The sequence below is a fragment of the Nicotiana sylvestris genome, chromosome 4 (genome assembly GCF_000393655.2).
Source record: "Nicotiana sylvestris chromosome 4, ASM39365v2, whole genome shotgun sequence".
NCBI lineage: Eukaryota > Viridiplantae > Streptophyta > Magnoliopsida > Solanales > Solanaceae > Nicotiana > Nicotiana sylvestris.
The window spans coordinates 110,142,006-110,158,717 of NC_091060.1; the positions used below are offsets into that span (position 1 = coordinate 110,142,006).

The 16,712-nt window shown below is 36.2% G+C and overlaps 1 protein-coding gene across 1 annotated transcript; it reads right to left on the reverse strand.

Annotated features, from left to right (window-relative positions):
* Positions 1–11,569: 11,569 nt before the first annotated feature.
* Positions 11,570–14,190, reverse strand: LOC104238136 (uncharacterized). The gene is made up of 3 exons (XM_009792420.2): positions 13,428–14,190; positions 11,997–12,362; positions 11,570–11,922 (listed from the first exon to the last, which is right to left on the reverse strand). Exons 1-3 carry the CDS (start codon positions 14,038–14,040, stop codon positions 11,660–11,662), a joined length of 1,242 nt encoding a protein of 413 aa, XP_009790722.1. The 5' UTR covers positions 14,041–14,190; the 3' UTR covers positions 11,570–11,659.
* Between the last annotated feature and the right edge of the window lie 2,522 nt (positions 14,191–16,712).

Here is a 16,712-nt window from a genome sequence, read left to right on the forward strand (position 1 = left end):
TTTGCACTACAATAAATATCCTGCGGTGATTGAAGGATATTGTGATACATATTGCATCGCCGGTTCAACTGATTCGAAGTCCACAGGTGGATATGTATTCACTATTGGTGGAGGAGCGGTATCTTAAAGTCGTCCAAACAAACATGTATTGTCCGCTCTACAATGGAGGCTGAGTTCATAGCCTCAGATAAAGCCGGTGAAGAAGCTGAATGACTCCGGATTTTCTTGGAACACATTCCATTTTGGCCCAAACCGTTGGCACCAATATGCATACATTGTGATAGCCAAGAAGCAATTGGAAGGGCTGGGAGCGTTATGTATAACAATAAATCTCGTCATATACGACGAAGACATAAAACCGTTAGGCAACTACTCTCTAGATGAATTATCACGATTGACTATGTAAGGTCAAGTGATAATGTGTCGGATCCACTTACAAAAGGCCTAACTAGAGAGGTAGTTGAGAAATCATCGAGGGGAATGAGACTATGGCCGAGAACAAGTCATTGTGGCGGTAACTCTACCTAGAAGACTGGAGATCCCAAGATCTAGGTTCAAGGAGATCAAACAAAGTCATTAATGACGGTTCAACATTGTCAACAAAAAATTTGGTCCATTCTCGTGATGAAACAATGTTCATTACCAAGGATAAAGCATTAAGGCTTTTTAATGATTTCTAAATTTGATACGGGGTATATTAAATAGTATATCTACGGGATGACACGTTTAGGAATCACCTATGTAAGTGTGAAGTGTTAGCCGCTTCAAGGAGAATTTTGCAAGGCCAATTCTCTACGCACTTATGAAACCAGGCAGTGTTCATGGCTGAAACGAACACAACAATGAGAACCAAAGACGGTTAAGGGATTGATTGTGTGACTTATGGTTGTCTAGGTATACACTAAAGTTCGACGGTTCAAAGATATCAAATCTACCGATTGACCGAGTATATCCGACATAAGTTCACTACGGAAAGTTCAAAGGGAAACCTACTTATCCAGATGCAATTAATCCTTGCTTCCAAATAACACAAATTTTTCATGCATACTTCCTTGATATAGCCATTTCCCATTCATAATCCTTGAGTTTCTTTTTAATATAGAAAGGTATTAAAAAGAGGGAGAATGATAAATGGAGGGAAATGAAAATTTTGAGTAAAATTTTAAGTTTCCCTCTCATTTTAATGAGACATTGTCCCTCATTGGTAGAGGAAAAGGAGTTTGCTGGGTTTATATACAAATGCACTTCATGTAGCTCTTAAAGAGTTAAGAAGAAGGCAAGCCTCGCGTCGTCGCTCGCTCACTCGGCTCGGCTTCGGCTTCGGCTTCGGATTTGGATTTGGATTTGGTCAAATGATTGATTGATTGATTAATTTTTTAGACCAAATTTATTTGTTAATAGTAGATATTAATTGGATATGTTCCAATCCGTGTATTGTACCACCAGTTGCAATAGCAGCCGCCTAGTGCTCCTCCCACCATGGCTAAGTGCTTGCTCCATAACAAGATAGTGCATGCTCCACCATGGCTTGCTCCATAACAAGCTAGTGCATGCTCTACCATGGAGAGGGGCGGGTCTCACAACTGACTGCTATAAATATGAACAACAACAGTTGGAGAAAAACACACCAAAACAGAATTGAGAGCTATTGATGTTCTCTTCACCGAAAACTCAACGTTGGCTATAATTTGCAATCCTTCCTCTCAGAATTTCCATTCGACTTCTAAGTTCTCTTCCCTTGTTCTGCATTGTTTTAAACTACAAACAAAGCAACCGTAAGTGTGATTTGCTGCCGAACTTTGTGTTCGCTGAAATACTGGGGTTTGAAGTACCGCTACATCAGTGTGTAATTCGTTCTATCCTGGGAGGAAATATTCCATAACCTTGGGTACTAGGAGGGGATTAAATTCCTTAAGGAAACACTGTGAATTCAGTGGGCTCGAATTAATTTTTGGTTCATTTATATCATTTATATTTACGTTTATCAGCTAACGTTTTAATTTCCAGAATCATTATTTACAAATACATACTTAATAACACACTCTACATCGCCCGTATCCCTACCTGGAGAGGTAGAGTAACTAAAAGAAGGTTTACAATTGTATTAATATACTACCTGTTTTTCATATATACGTTTTGATTATTCAACTTGAGATAAAAAGACAACAAAAATTTTGCACAAAATAAATTAATAAGATAAAAAGCACACAATTCTGAAAAATGGAGAGTATTTGTCAGTGTAAAAGTGTGATAGCCTTATAAGATGACAAAGGTAATTTAAACATAAAATTTAAATACTAGTATAAGTTAAGAAAAATTATATACGAGAAGTTATTGACATTTTCATTCATTTAAACAAAACAAATGAAAAATATTGATGTCATAGAATGAGAAGGAAAAAACAACCTAATTGTCTCACTAGAAACCCTTGTAAATGACAACAAAGCATGGCAATATAGCCTTAGGATTAAAAACATACAACTCATCCAAATTGGAATAAACTCCAACAGCTCCAGCAATTGAATCATACTCCTCCAGAGTGAAATAGAATCCATATTGAACAACCATACATGAGAATTGGTTGATCTTCCTCCTGGAAATAAACCTTTGGGGTGTAAATGGATTTTTAAAAGAAAAATGAAAGATGATGGCACTATTGATAAATTTAAATCAAGACTTGTTGTCAAAGGGTATAGACAACCAGAAGATCTTGACTACTTTGATACATATTCTCCAGTGACGAGAATTACGTCCATACGAATGCTAATAGCTTTAGTTGCAGTTTATGGTCTTGAAATTCATCAAATGGACGTAAAGACAGCCTTCTTAAATGGAGATTTGGAGGAAGAAATTTACATGGAACAACCTGAAGGGTTTGTAGTTCCAAGTAAAGAAAAGACGGTATGTAGACTTGTTAAGTCCCTCTACGGACTAAAACAAGCACCCAAACAATGGCATGCGAAATTTGACCAAACAATGTTGTCAAATGGTTTTAAGATAAATGAATGTGATAAATGTGTGTACATTAAAAATGTTCCAAATCACATAGTCATTGTTTGCCTATATGTGGATGATATGTTGATAATGAGTAATGACATTGCCAACATAAATGCGACTAAGCGTATATTAACTAGCAAGTTTGATATGAAGGACTTGGGAGTTGCGGATTTAATTCTGGGGATTAAGATCCAAAAGACTCCTCAAGGTATGGAATTGTCACAATCTCATTATATTAAGACAGTACTTGAAAAATTCAAGCACTTAGGCATTAAAGTTGCAAAGACTCCAATTGACGTGAATCTTGCACTAGCAAAGAACAAAGGCCAAAGCATATCACAATTGGATTATGCTCGTGTGTTGGGATGCTTAATGTACATCATGAATTGTACACGACCAGATATAGCTTGTGCTATAAGTAAACTAAGTCGATACACGAGCAATCCAGGCCAATCTCACTGGATGGCAATGAAACGAGTTTTGGGATACTTAGAACATACCCAAAACTTTGATTTGCACTACAGTAAATATCCTGCGGTGATTGAAGGATATTGTGATGCAAATTGGATCACCGGTTCAACTGATTCGAAGTCCACAAGTGGATATGTATTCACTATTGGTGGAGGAGCGGTATCTTGGAAGTCGTCCAAACAAACATGTATTGCCCGCTCTACAATGGAGGCTGAGTTCATAGCCTTAGATAAAGCCGGTGAAGAAGCTGAATGGCTCCGGAATTTCTTGGAAGATATTCCATTTTGGCCCAAACCGTTGGCACCAATATGCATACACTGTGATAGCCAAGCGGCAATTGGAAGGGCTGGGAGCGTTATGTATAACGGTAAATCTCGTCATATACGACGAAGACATAAAACCGTTAGGCAACTTCTCTCTAGAGGAATTATCACGATTGACTATATAAGGTCAAGTGATAATGTGTCGGATCCACTTACAAAAGGCCTAACTAGAGAGGTAGTTGAGAAATCATCGAGGGGAATGGGACTATGGCCGAGAACAAGTCATTGTGGCAGTAACTCTACATAGAAGACTGGAGATCCCAAGATCTAGGTTCAAGGAGATCAAACAAAGTCATTAATGACGGTTCAACATTGTCAACAAAAATTTTGGTCCATTCTCGTGATGAAACAATGTTCAGTACCAAGGATAAAGCATTAAGGCTTTTTAATGATTTCTAAATTTGATACGGGGTATATTAAATAGTGTTTCTACGGGATGACACGTTTAGGAATCACCTATGTAAGTGTGAAGTATTAGCCGCTTCAAGGAGAATTTTGCAAGGCCAATTCTCTACACACTTATGAAACCAGGCAGTGTTCATGGCTGAAACGAACACAACAATGAGAACCAAAGACGGTTAAGGTTGATTGTGTGACTTATGGTTGTCTAGGTATACACTAAAGTTTGACGGTTCAAAGATATCAAATCTACCGATTGACCGAGTATATCCGACATAAGTTCACTACGGAAAGTTCAAAGGGAAACTTATCCAGATGCAATTTATCCTTGCTTGCAAATCACACAAATTTTTCATGCATACTTCCGTGATATAGACATTCCCCATTCATAATCCTTGAGTTTCTTTTTAATATAGAAAGGTATTAAAAAGAGGGAGAATGGGAAATGGAGGGAAATGAAAATTTTGAGTAAAATTTTAAGTTTCCCTCTCCTTTTAATGAGACATTGTCCTTCATTGGTAGAGAAAAAGGAGTTTGCTGGGTTTATATACAAATGCACTTCATGTAGCTCTTAAAGAGTTAAGAAGAAGGCAAGCCTCGCGCCGTCATCGTCGCTCGCTCGGCTCGGATTCGGTTACGGCTACGGCTTCGGCTTCGGATTTGGATTTGGATTTGGATTTGGTCAAATGATTGATTGATTGATTAATTTTTTGGACCAAATTTATTTGTTAATAATAGATATTAATTGGATATGTTCCAATCCGTGTATTGTACCACCAGTTGCAATAGCAGCCGCCCAGTGCTCCTCCCACCATGGCTAAGTGCTTGCTCCATAACAAGCTAGTCCATGCTCCACCATGGCTTGCTCCATAACAAGCTAGTGCATGCTCCACCATGGAGAGGAGGCGGGTCTCACAACTGACTACTATAAATATGAACAGCAGCAGTTGGAGAAAAACACACCAAAACAGAATTGAGAGCTTTTGATCTTCTCTTCACCGAAAACTCAACGTTGGCTATAATTTGCATTCCTTCCTCTCAGAATTTCCATTCGACTTTTGAGTTCTCCTCCCTTGTTCTGCATTGTTTTAAACTACAAATAAAGCAACCGTAAGTGTGATTTGCTGCCGAACTTTGTGTTCGCTGAAACACTGGGGTTTTAAGTACCGCTACACCAGTGTGCAATTCGTTCTATCCTGGGAGGAAATAATCCATAACCTTGGGTACTAGGAGGGGATTAAATTCATTAAGGAAATACTGTGAATTCAGTGGGCTCGAATTAATTTTTGGTTCATTTATATCATTTATATTTACATTTATAAGCTAACGTTCTAATTTCCAGAATCATTATTTACAAATACAGGATTAATAACAAGCTTAAGGAATTTAATAATTTTTATTTCTGTATTTGTGTTACTTTTATTATTCTGGAAACTAAAACCTTTGTGGTTTTTGTGTAGTCCTGTTTGGAGAGTAAAGCCTTCGTGGCGGTTTGTTGGAGATTAAAATCTACGTGATTTTTTACTCCAGTTTTAAAGCCTTCGTGGCGTTTTGTTGAAGATTAAAATCTACGTGATTTTTTACTCCAGTTTTTAAACATTTGTTTGTGTCATTTTTTTCCTAGAAAAAATGGCGAATGACAACGGAAATCAAGCTTTTCCGATGGTGACTGCCAACGCATCGACAAGCCGAACACCGGTTTTAGCACCGACCGAAAAACCCGAAAATATTTCCGGGATTGATTTCAAGCGCTGGCAGCAGAAGATGTTCTTCTACCTGACTACGTTATGTCTACAGAAGTTCATCAAGGAAGATGTTCCTGATCTGCCAAATGAAACTCCAGAGAATGAAAGCTTTCTCGTGATTGAGGCGTGGAAGCATTCTGATTTTTTGTGCAAGAATTATATTCTTAGCGGACTGGATGATAATCTGTATAATATATACAGTGGCGTGGAGACATCAAAAGAATTGTGGAATGTGCTTGAAAAGAAATACAAAACTGAAGATGTCGGGATGAAGAAATTCGTGGCTGCAAAATTTTTGGACTACAAAACTGTAGATAGCAAGTCTGTTATTACCCAAGTCCAGGAATTGCAAGTAATTATTCATGATCTACTTGCTGAAGGTATATTTCAAAAGAATACTGATGTTGAAAGTAAATTTTTTAGTAATTTTATTAACGAAATTTTCATTGAAAGTCTTATCATCAATGAAGAATTCCAAGTAGCAGCAATACTTGAGAAGTTGCCTCCATTGTGGAAGGACTTCAAAAATTATTTGAAACACAAATGAAAGGAGATGTCCCTTGAAGATCTCATTGTTCGATTGAGAATCGAAGAGAACAATAAAGCTGCTGAAAAGAGAGGCCATGGAAATTCAACAATAATGGGAGCAAATATTGTTGAAGATAACAAAAAGAGAAAGAAGGCTTCTGGTCCGAAATACAACCCAAGCAAGAAGCGGTTCAGTGGAAACTGCTACAACTGTGGGAAAACCGGACACAAATCTACGGAGTGTCGTGCTCGGAAGAAAGACAAGCAAAGGGGTCAAGCAAACATGGTAGAAAAGCATGATGATGTTGATGACTTGTGCGCCATGCTTTCTGAATGCAACCTGGTAGGAAATCCTAAGGAGTGGTGGATTGATTTTGGAGCCACTCGCCATGTTTGTGCTGTGAGGGAAGCATTTTCTACTTATGCTTCTGCTGGACCCGAAGAGACGCTTTCTATGGGAAATGCTGCTACAGCAAAAATTGAAGGATATGGGAAGATATTTCTCAAGATGACTTCTGGCAAGGTCATGACTTTGAACAACGTCCTTCATGTTCCCAAAATTAGGAAGAATTTAGTCTATACTGGACTTCTTGTAAAGCACGGTTTCAAGTGCGTTTTTGTATCCGACAAGGTTGTAATAAGTAAGAATGAAATATTTGTATGAAAAGGTTACCTCACCGAGGGCCTTTTCAAGCTCAATGTAATAGTTGGTGAAACTAATAATAAAACTTCAGCTTCTTCTTACTTACTTGAGTCAAATGATTTATGGCATGTACGTTTAGGTCATGTCAATTATAAAACCTTGCGAAAAATGATAAACTTGGAAGTATTGCCTAAGTTTGAATGCGAAAAATCAAAATGTCAAATATGTGTGGAATCTAAGTATGTTAAACATCCTTATAAGTCGGTTGAAAGGAATTCAAATCCTTTAGACTTAATTCACACAGATATTTGTGACATGAAGTCAATACCATCTCGCGGTGGAAAGAAGTATTTCATAACTTTTATTGACGATAGTACTCGATATTGCTATGTTTACTTACTTAATAGTAAAGATGAAGCAATAGACGCATTCAAGCAATACAAAAATGAAGTTGAAACGCAACTTAACAAGAAAATCAAAATGATAAGAAGTGATAGGGGTGGTGAATATGAATCTCCTTTTGAACAAATATGTTTAGAATATGGAATTATTCATCAAACAACAGCCCCTTACACGCCCCAATCCAATGGGATTGCGGAAAGAAAGAATCGTTCATTAAAGGAGATGATGAATGCATTGTTGATAAGTTCTGGTTTGCCGCCGAACTTGTGGGGGGAAGCCGTTCTTACGGCTAATCGGATACTAAATCGAGTACCCCATAGCAAAACACAATCCATTCCATATGAAAAATGGAAAGGAAGGAAGCCAAACTTGAATTATTTGAAAGTGTGGGGGTGTTTGGCAAAAGTGCAAGTTCCTAATCCCAAAAGGGTAAAAATAGGACCAAAAACAGTTGATTGTGTTTTCATAGGATATGCGACCAATAGTAAAGCATATCGATTTCTAGTACATAAATCAGAAAATCCTGACATTCATAATAATACGGTTATAGAACCAGATAATGCTAAGTTCTTTGAAAATATATATCCGTATAAAAAGGAATGTGAGTTGTTTGGTGAAAGATCTAAACGACTTCGGGAAGAAATAAAAGAAAGTACATTTTATCAGGAGGATCCAAGACGTAGTAAACGTCAAAGAACGTCTACTTCGTTTGGACCAGATTTTGTGACTTTCTTATTGGAAAATGAGCCTCGAACATTTAAAGAAGCTATGTCTTCTTCGGAATCATTGTTCTGGAAAGAGGCAGTCAATAGTGAAATAGAATCCATATTGAACAACCATACATGGGAATTGGTTGATCTTCCTCCTGGAAATAAACCTTTGGGTTCTAAATGGATTTTTAAGAGAAAAATGAAAGATGATGGCACTATTGATAAATTCAAGGCAAGACTTGTTGTCAAAGGGTATAGACAACGAGAAGGTCTTGACTACTTTGATACATACTCCCCAGTTACAAGGATTACGTCCATACGGATGTTAGTAGCTTTAGCTGCAGTTTATGGTCTTGAAATTCATCAAATGGACGTAAAACAACCTTCTTAAATGGAGATTTGGAGGAAGAAATTTACATGGAACAACCTGAAGGGTTTGTAGTTCCAAGTAAAGAAAAGACGGTATGTAGACTTGTTAATTCCCTCTACGGACTAAAACAAGCACCCAAACAATGGCATGCGAAATTTGACCAAACAATGTTGTCAAATGGTTTTAAGATAAATGAATGTGATAAATGTGTGTACATTAAAAATGTTCCAAATCACATAGTCATTGTTTGCCTATATGTGGATGATATGCTGATAATGAGTAATAACATTGCCAACATAAATGCGACTAAGCATATACTAACTAGCAAGTTTGATATGAAGGACTTGGGAATTGCGGATTTAATTCTGGGGATTAAGATCCAAAAGACTCCTCAAGGTCTGGCATTGTCACAATCTCATTATATTAAGACAGTACTTGAAAAATTCAAGCACTTAGGCTTTAAAGTTGCAAAGACTCCAATTGACGTGAATCTTGCATTAGCAAAGAACAAAGGCCAAAGCATATCACAATTGGATTATGCTCGTGTGTTGGGATGCTTAATGTACATCATGAATTGTACACGACCAGATATAGCTTGTGCTATAAGTAAACTGATCTGATACACGAGCAATCCAGGTCAATCTCATTGGATGACAATGAAACGAGTTTTGAGATATTTAGAACATACCCAAAACTTTGATTTGCACTATAGTAAATATCCTATGGTGATTGAAGGATATTGTGATGCATATTGGATCACCGGTTCAACTGATTCGAAGTCCACAAATGGATATGTATTCACTATTGGTGGAGGAACGGTATCTTGAAAGTCGTCCAAACAAACATGCATTGCCCGCTCTACAATGGAGGCTGAGTTTATAGCCTTAGATAAAGCCGATGAAGAAGTTGAATGGCTCCGGAATTTCTTGGAAGACATTCCATTTTGGCCCAAACCATTGGCACCAATATGCATACATTGTGATAGCCAAGCAGCAATTGGAAGGGCTGGAAGCGTTATGTATAACGGTAAATCTCGTCAGATACGACGAAGACATAAAACCGTTAGGCAACTACTCTCTAGATGAATTATCACGATTGACTATGTAAGGTCAAGTGATAATGTGTCGGATCCACTTACAAAAGGCCTAACTAGAGAGGTAGTTGAGAAATCATCGAGGGAATGAGACTATGGCCGAGAACAAGTCATTGTGGCGGTAACTCTACCTAGAAGACTGGAGATCCCAAGATCTAGGTTCAAGGAGATCAAAAAAAGTCATTAATGACGGTTCAACATTGTCAACAAAATTTTTGGTCCATTCTCGTGATGAAACAATGTTCAGTACCAAGGATAAAGCATTAAGGCTTTTTAATAATTTCTAAATTTGATACGGGGTATATTAAATAGTGTATCTACGGGATGACACATTTAGGAATCACCTATGTAAGTGTGAAGTGTTAGCCTCTTCAAGGAGAATTTTGCAAGGCCAATTCTCTACGCACTTATGAAACCAGGCAGTGTTCATGGCTGAAACGAACACAACAATGAGAACCAAAGACGGTTAAGGGTTGATTGTGTGACTTATGGTTGTCTAGGTATACACTAAAGTTCGACGGTTCAAAGATATCAAATCTACCGATTGACCGAGTATATCCGACATAAGTTCACTACGGAAAGTTCAAAGGGAAACCTACTTATCCAGATGCAATTAATTCTTGTTTGCAAATCACACAAGTTTTTCATGCATACTTCCATGATATAGCCATTCCCCATTCATGTGGGGGATTGTTGAGTTTTTGTTTAAGATGAAATAGTCTTAAAATTAGAGTGAATGGGAAATGGGATTTGGATTCGGATTTGGTCAAATGATCGATCGATTGATTAATTTTTTGGACCAAATTTATTTGTTAATAGTGAATATTAACGTGATATAATCCGTGTTTGTAACGGATGTTTTCCAATCCGTGTATTGTGTTGCAACACTAAGCAACAATGCAGCCTAGTGCACCTCCCACAATGGTGCAAGTGTTCCTCCCACCAAGCAAGTGTATATACCACCATGTAAGTGCTTTCTCCATGATCTAGTGCTTGTTGCACCATGGAAGGGGCGGATTTCTCTCAAATAACTGCTATAAATAGAGCATAAGTTGGAGAGAAAGAAGAACACATCGGAAAAAACACTTGAAACACTCTGTATACACTTAATATACACTCTGTATACACTGGATATACACTCTGCATATACTGGATATACACTCTGTATACACTGCGTATACACTGGAAAAACGAATTGCAATTTGATATTCTCTTCAGTAAGAATTCAACATTGGCTATACTTTGCATTCCTTCCTCTCAGAATTTCCATTCGACTTCTGAGTTGTCCTCCTTATTCTGCATTGTTTTTAACTACAAACAAAGCATCCATAAGTGTGATTTGTTGCCGAACTTTGTGTTCGTTGAAACACTGGGGTTTGAAGTACCGCTACACCAGTGTGTAATTCGTTCTATCCTGAGAGGAAATAATCCATAACCTTGGGTACTAGGAGGGGATTAAATTTCTTAAGGAAACACTGTGAATTCAGTGGGCTCGAATTAATTTCTGGTTCATTTATATCATTTATATTTACGTTTATAAGCTAACGTTCTAATTTCCAGAATCATTATTTACAAATACAGGCTTAATAACATACTCTACATCCGTCACTGCCCGTATCCCTACCTGGAGAGGTAGAGTAACTAAAAGAAGGTTTACAATTGTATTAATACACTACCTGTTTTTCATATGTACACTTTGATTATTCAACTTGAGATAAAAAGACAACAAAAATTTTGCACAAAATAAATTAATAAGATAAAAAGCACACAATTCTGAAAAATGGAGAGTATTTGTCAGTTTAAAAGCGTGATAGCCTTATAAGATGACAAAGGTAATTTAAACATATAATTTAAATACTAGTATAAGTTAAGAAAAATTATATACGAGAAGTTATTGACATTTTCATTCATTTAAACAAAACAAATGAAAAATATTGATGTCATAGAATGAGAAGGAAAAAACAACCTAATTGTCTCACTAGAAACCCTTGTAAATGACAACAAAGCATGGCAATATAGCCTTAGGATTAAAAACATACAACTCATCCAAATTGGAATAAACTCCAGCAGCTCCAGCAATTGAATCATACTCCTCCAAATTCCCATCCAAATTTTTCTTCACCCTTCCTGCAATCACCCTGCAAACTAACATTGCCCTCTTGTCATTATCATCATCATCATCATCTGGCACAACTCTCGTGCTATCGTGCGCCTTCCCACTCGTTGCCGTTGTCAATATACCTGTTAAAAATTCGAATCATTTTCTATCGAAAAGTATGAAAAAAGAAAAAATTGTCTCTTCATTCAATAATTACCTTTCTTTGTACCATCAGTAGTAGCCAACTTGAAGCCATTTTTGATGATAGTACAAATGTTACAATTTGGGACAGTGCACAAATTTGAGGAGCCATTTAGGCCAAGGGAACACATGAATGTTGTGCAATGAAACCTTAGGAGTTCATTTCCATCAGCAATACAACGTGGGTGTTTTTTGGGAAGGTTAGTGGCCTTAGCCTTGATACCATCTCTATACTCCTCAAATCTTGATATTGTTCTAGGAGTATTTCTGATTTTCAAGATTCTGTCAATCTTGCATACTGGGGTCTTTTTGTTCAACCAGCTTGACTGAAATATGATTTCCACTATGTTTCTACTTGTGTCCTCTGGACCCAACTCAGATACTGACATTTGATATGATCAAATCAGTAAATAATACTAACAAATAGAATAAAGTATAGACAAAAGGATAAAGAATGGGCATGTTATGTTATGTCTATTTTTTGTTCTTTTTACCGTATTTAATAAGACTACTTATTTTGGGGAGATTAGTGCAGAGTATTAATTAATTAAAAGGAACTTCCTAGGACACTGGCGATAGAACTTGAAAATTTTGAAGAAAGGACGACATTTTTATTTTTTATTTTTTATTTTTTATTTTAAATGACATAGGTATTTGATGTTAAACATTGTGAAATATTATTTGAAATCATAGAAACGACAAGACTATGATTTTGGGAGACGAACATTATCAGTGAATAGACTCAGCTCCGTGCCCAAAAACTTGTACTAATAAAATATGCCAATCAGCCACAGGGAGACAAGAGTCATTGAGTTCGAGGCTTCACAGAAAAGTTTGACTAAAGAATTGAGGAAAAAGAGATTCCCTTTTAAAGTATCATCCATGAAACAAAGGATTAAAAAAAATACATACATCATTTTTGTAAATGATAATAAAGGAGAAAAGAAGAATTAATCCAAATAGCGGCATAGTGTAGCTAGTAATTTTTTCAAGGGTGTTTAAATTTAAAAAAAAGTGAAAAGAATTTCCGGTGACAAAGATGTTCAATATATGTTATATACCTTTAAAACGTAATATTTTATTTATGTACACAGTGCAACTTATGACTATGTGGCTTCGCCATTGGGCACACTCAATAAATTAAATTAAAAATAGCCGACGAATAGATAATATACGGTCAAACCTGTCTATAATATAATCTCTATATAACAACTTCATTATAAAAGCCAAGCTTTTCCGGAATCAATTTTCATGATATGTTATAATATGTGTTCTATATAACAGCACTCCGCTATAACATCCAAAAATATTCCGAACAAACGAAGCTGTTATAGAGAGATTTGACTTTATGTATATTCAAACATAATTTATATATATAATATGTATACCGGCTAGAAAAAAAAATACTATTTGTATAAAGATCCGAAAAATAAATTAGAGAAATTACCAGCATGTCTAACAGCTTGATGAAGTTCCAAATTCTCAAGTTTCGTAAAGATGTCTCCACATTCAGAACAAATAGTTGATCTCAAAGAAGGGTCTCTAGCAATGGGATCAACCACCATTCTACATTCATAGCAACCAGAAAGTTTTCTGAATGGCATTCCTCTTAAAGAGGAAGTAGTTGGAGAAGTAGAAGGAGCAGAAGTAGAGTGTAGCGAAAAAGAAGAAGAAGAAGAAGCAGAGGAAAAACTACTAATGGCATTATTATTATTCAGAGTAACTTTTGTGGATCCATTATTTTTACAAGAACGTCCTTTGGGAGGAGATGGTGATGGCTCAGGCCTGTGCATGACTTTTGTGTTGCTACAAATGGACCCTGAACACTTCATTTTCTTGCACTTTTTGTTGTTGTCGCCGCGTTCTTCACATTTAGGAATCTTCTCTTCTTTCAATATTATCTGCTGTTCTGGCCTTGCTTGTAGATGTTTACAAGTAAATAGGCTCCTTACAACTGCCCATGAATGTGGTTTCTCTTCTTTCTGGCCATGGCTGCTGCTTCTTGATTTGGAGCTTTGTTTGGATTGTTTAATACTGGGATTTCTTTTGCTTTTGGCCATGGCAAGAAAGAGAGAATAATAACAATACTGTAAAAAGAGTAATGTTGGGGTTGTGGTTTTTATAAGTAAAAAGTGATGGGCATCTCTCTTTACAAGTCTCAGACTCTAGTCGGGGCCTTTTGCTTTAGAATAATGAAGTGAAAACAGGTGGGAGAGTGGAGTGTGGAGTAAAAAGAGGGAAGAGTCCTTTTCTTGTAATGCAGAATTCTGGATTGTGGTTTTGTGGGCCTTGCTCATTAATAACTACTCTATGTCTATACACTCGTTCGCCTCTTTAACTATCACCGCTTACTAGGGCCGTGCAAAATCAAACCCAACATATGCCTTATTGCTTATTGATATCAAATTATCGGGATAATAGATGATGAACGGATTGAGATTTTATAATTAACGGCTTAACGGTTTGGGGGCGAATGACTCAATTTTCTTATCGGGTAAACCGTTAAGAATTTTTATATTTACACTTTTACCCCTATATATATAAATTTGTTACTACATTGTTGCATAAGTAGTTGTACATAGAATGATAGAACTGTCTGTAGCTAATGACAGTCGTCTCTGGCTTCTCATGAATTATGAGTGGACATGAGTTGCATTCTTCTTTAGGCCATAGTATTACGTTTGTGGATAACAATGCTAATAGTATTGATTGTTTAAAAACAAACAGAGACAGTTTGAACTATGCATTTAGCTGTTTGGTATTGATTGTTCAAAAAATTTCAATTTGGTTTAGCCGATAAACCGTCCGATAATCATAAATCTGATACCAATTCGCTCGTTGTCTTATTGGATGGCTAGCGGATTACTATATTTATAATTCTATAACCGATAAGCTAAACCATTAGCGTAATTATCCGCCCGATAAACACCCCTACTGGTTCCTACCTGGCTTCCATTTTGTTTGACACTAATTTCTTATTATATCCTTCTAAAACAAATGATATATTTTATATTTTCTTAGTAAAAAAATTTTATAGGCACACAAATTTTATGTCATGTTTAAGATCACCAGTTTCGAAAGTTTCATCGCTTTATAAATTGTTATATATTTAAAATCACAAGTTTTAAAACTTTTGACAATAGTGATTTGTTCAAGTAGTTAGCATCCTCCATTTTCAACCCTAAAGTTGTGGGTTCAAATCACCAAGGGAGCAAAATTAGAAGCTCCTGACAAAAACATTCAATTGTTGATCTTAACTATCATAGAATATGTTATTCCCTCGGTTTCATTTTATGTGGCACACTTTTCTTTTTATTGTACTCTAAAAAGAATCCAAAAAAGAATGACATTGTTATGAATAGGCCCATTACTGATTATGTTATTGGGTTAGAAGCTAAGATATTTGGGCCAGTTGCTGAATTGAGCAAAACCCAACGTGTGATATAGGATCCAGGTTGAGACAAGACTGTTGAGCTGAAAAGAATACAAAGCTTATATATAGCAGGAGGGTGTATAGAGTAGAGTATGGAAATACTGAGTCTTTTCTTTAATTTGATTTCACTCTTGTTGGAGCACTCTGGAACCTCCCTCCATTCTTGTTTCCCTTTTTAGTTCTTTTTCCTTGTATCCGATATTGTTTGTCCTTGGAATCAATCTCTCTTCAGTAAATATAGATCCATTATAGACATACTTTAAATCTTCAATTTTATTATTAATAGTATAATTTATAATTCCATTTATTTTAGACAACACGTTTCAAAAGTTTATTTTTTTTTACTAAACTCTACAATCAAAGTAATAGTGACACATATTTAAACTTTTTTGGACAAAAGATATTTTGAGCTATTTACAAATTTCAATTCTGACATACTTTTGGTTCTACAAGAAGTTTGCATTATGTTTCCCTGCCGGGCTACAGTAGAGTCATATACACTTGTGCACAGTGTAGGAAAGTATTATAGACATCCATTCATCATATTGCTTAGCTGCAACTATGGATAAGACAGTCACCATTTTTATCACTAGTGAGAGTGTTTCTTGATATTCTATTCTTTCCTTCTCATTTTCCACTCGCCTCGCTTTAAACCTTTTTACTTCTTAATTAGCTTGATACTTTAATTAAGTTTGGCATTCAATGGCCAGCACTGTAAGGAATAAGGTTTTCAAAACAATAAGCTCCTTACCCAGAGAAAGCAAAATTGCGAAGAGCAGACAAAAAATATTTAAAGCAGGCAGAGAAAGCAGATACTTATCCATGGAGCTAGTCCCTATGTTGTCCTAATTGATTGGTAATGGTTCTAACTTTTTGAAGTTTCCACAATGAGTTTAGGACATCCTCCTCTGGTTTTGGTTGAGTGCTTTATATTTCAATATACAAGTGTAGGCTCCCATTTCTTCCGTACGTTTTGTCAAGTAATTTGTTGGAGAAGAACTTGTAGTATCATGACTAACTAATGTGCAAGATAACAGCTCCATAAACTGCCTAATCTGCAAATTTGTTTCAACATATAGGAAGGCGTGAGAAATTCTCCAAATTAGTTTTCTTTCTCTGGACAACAACTTATTGCTTTTATGAAATCCATAGTCTTTACCATGCTGGCGCCAAACTTATTCCTTTAATTTGCAAGTTTTATGTGCTAAACTAAAATGCATGTTCATTTGAAAAATGATTGTTTAATTCGAAATTGAACAAAGCATAACAAAAGATTAAAAAGATGGGATAATTAATCTT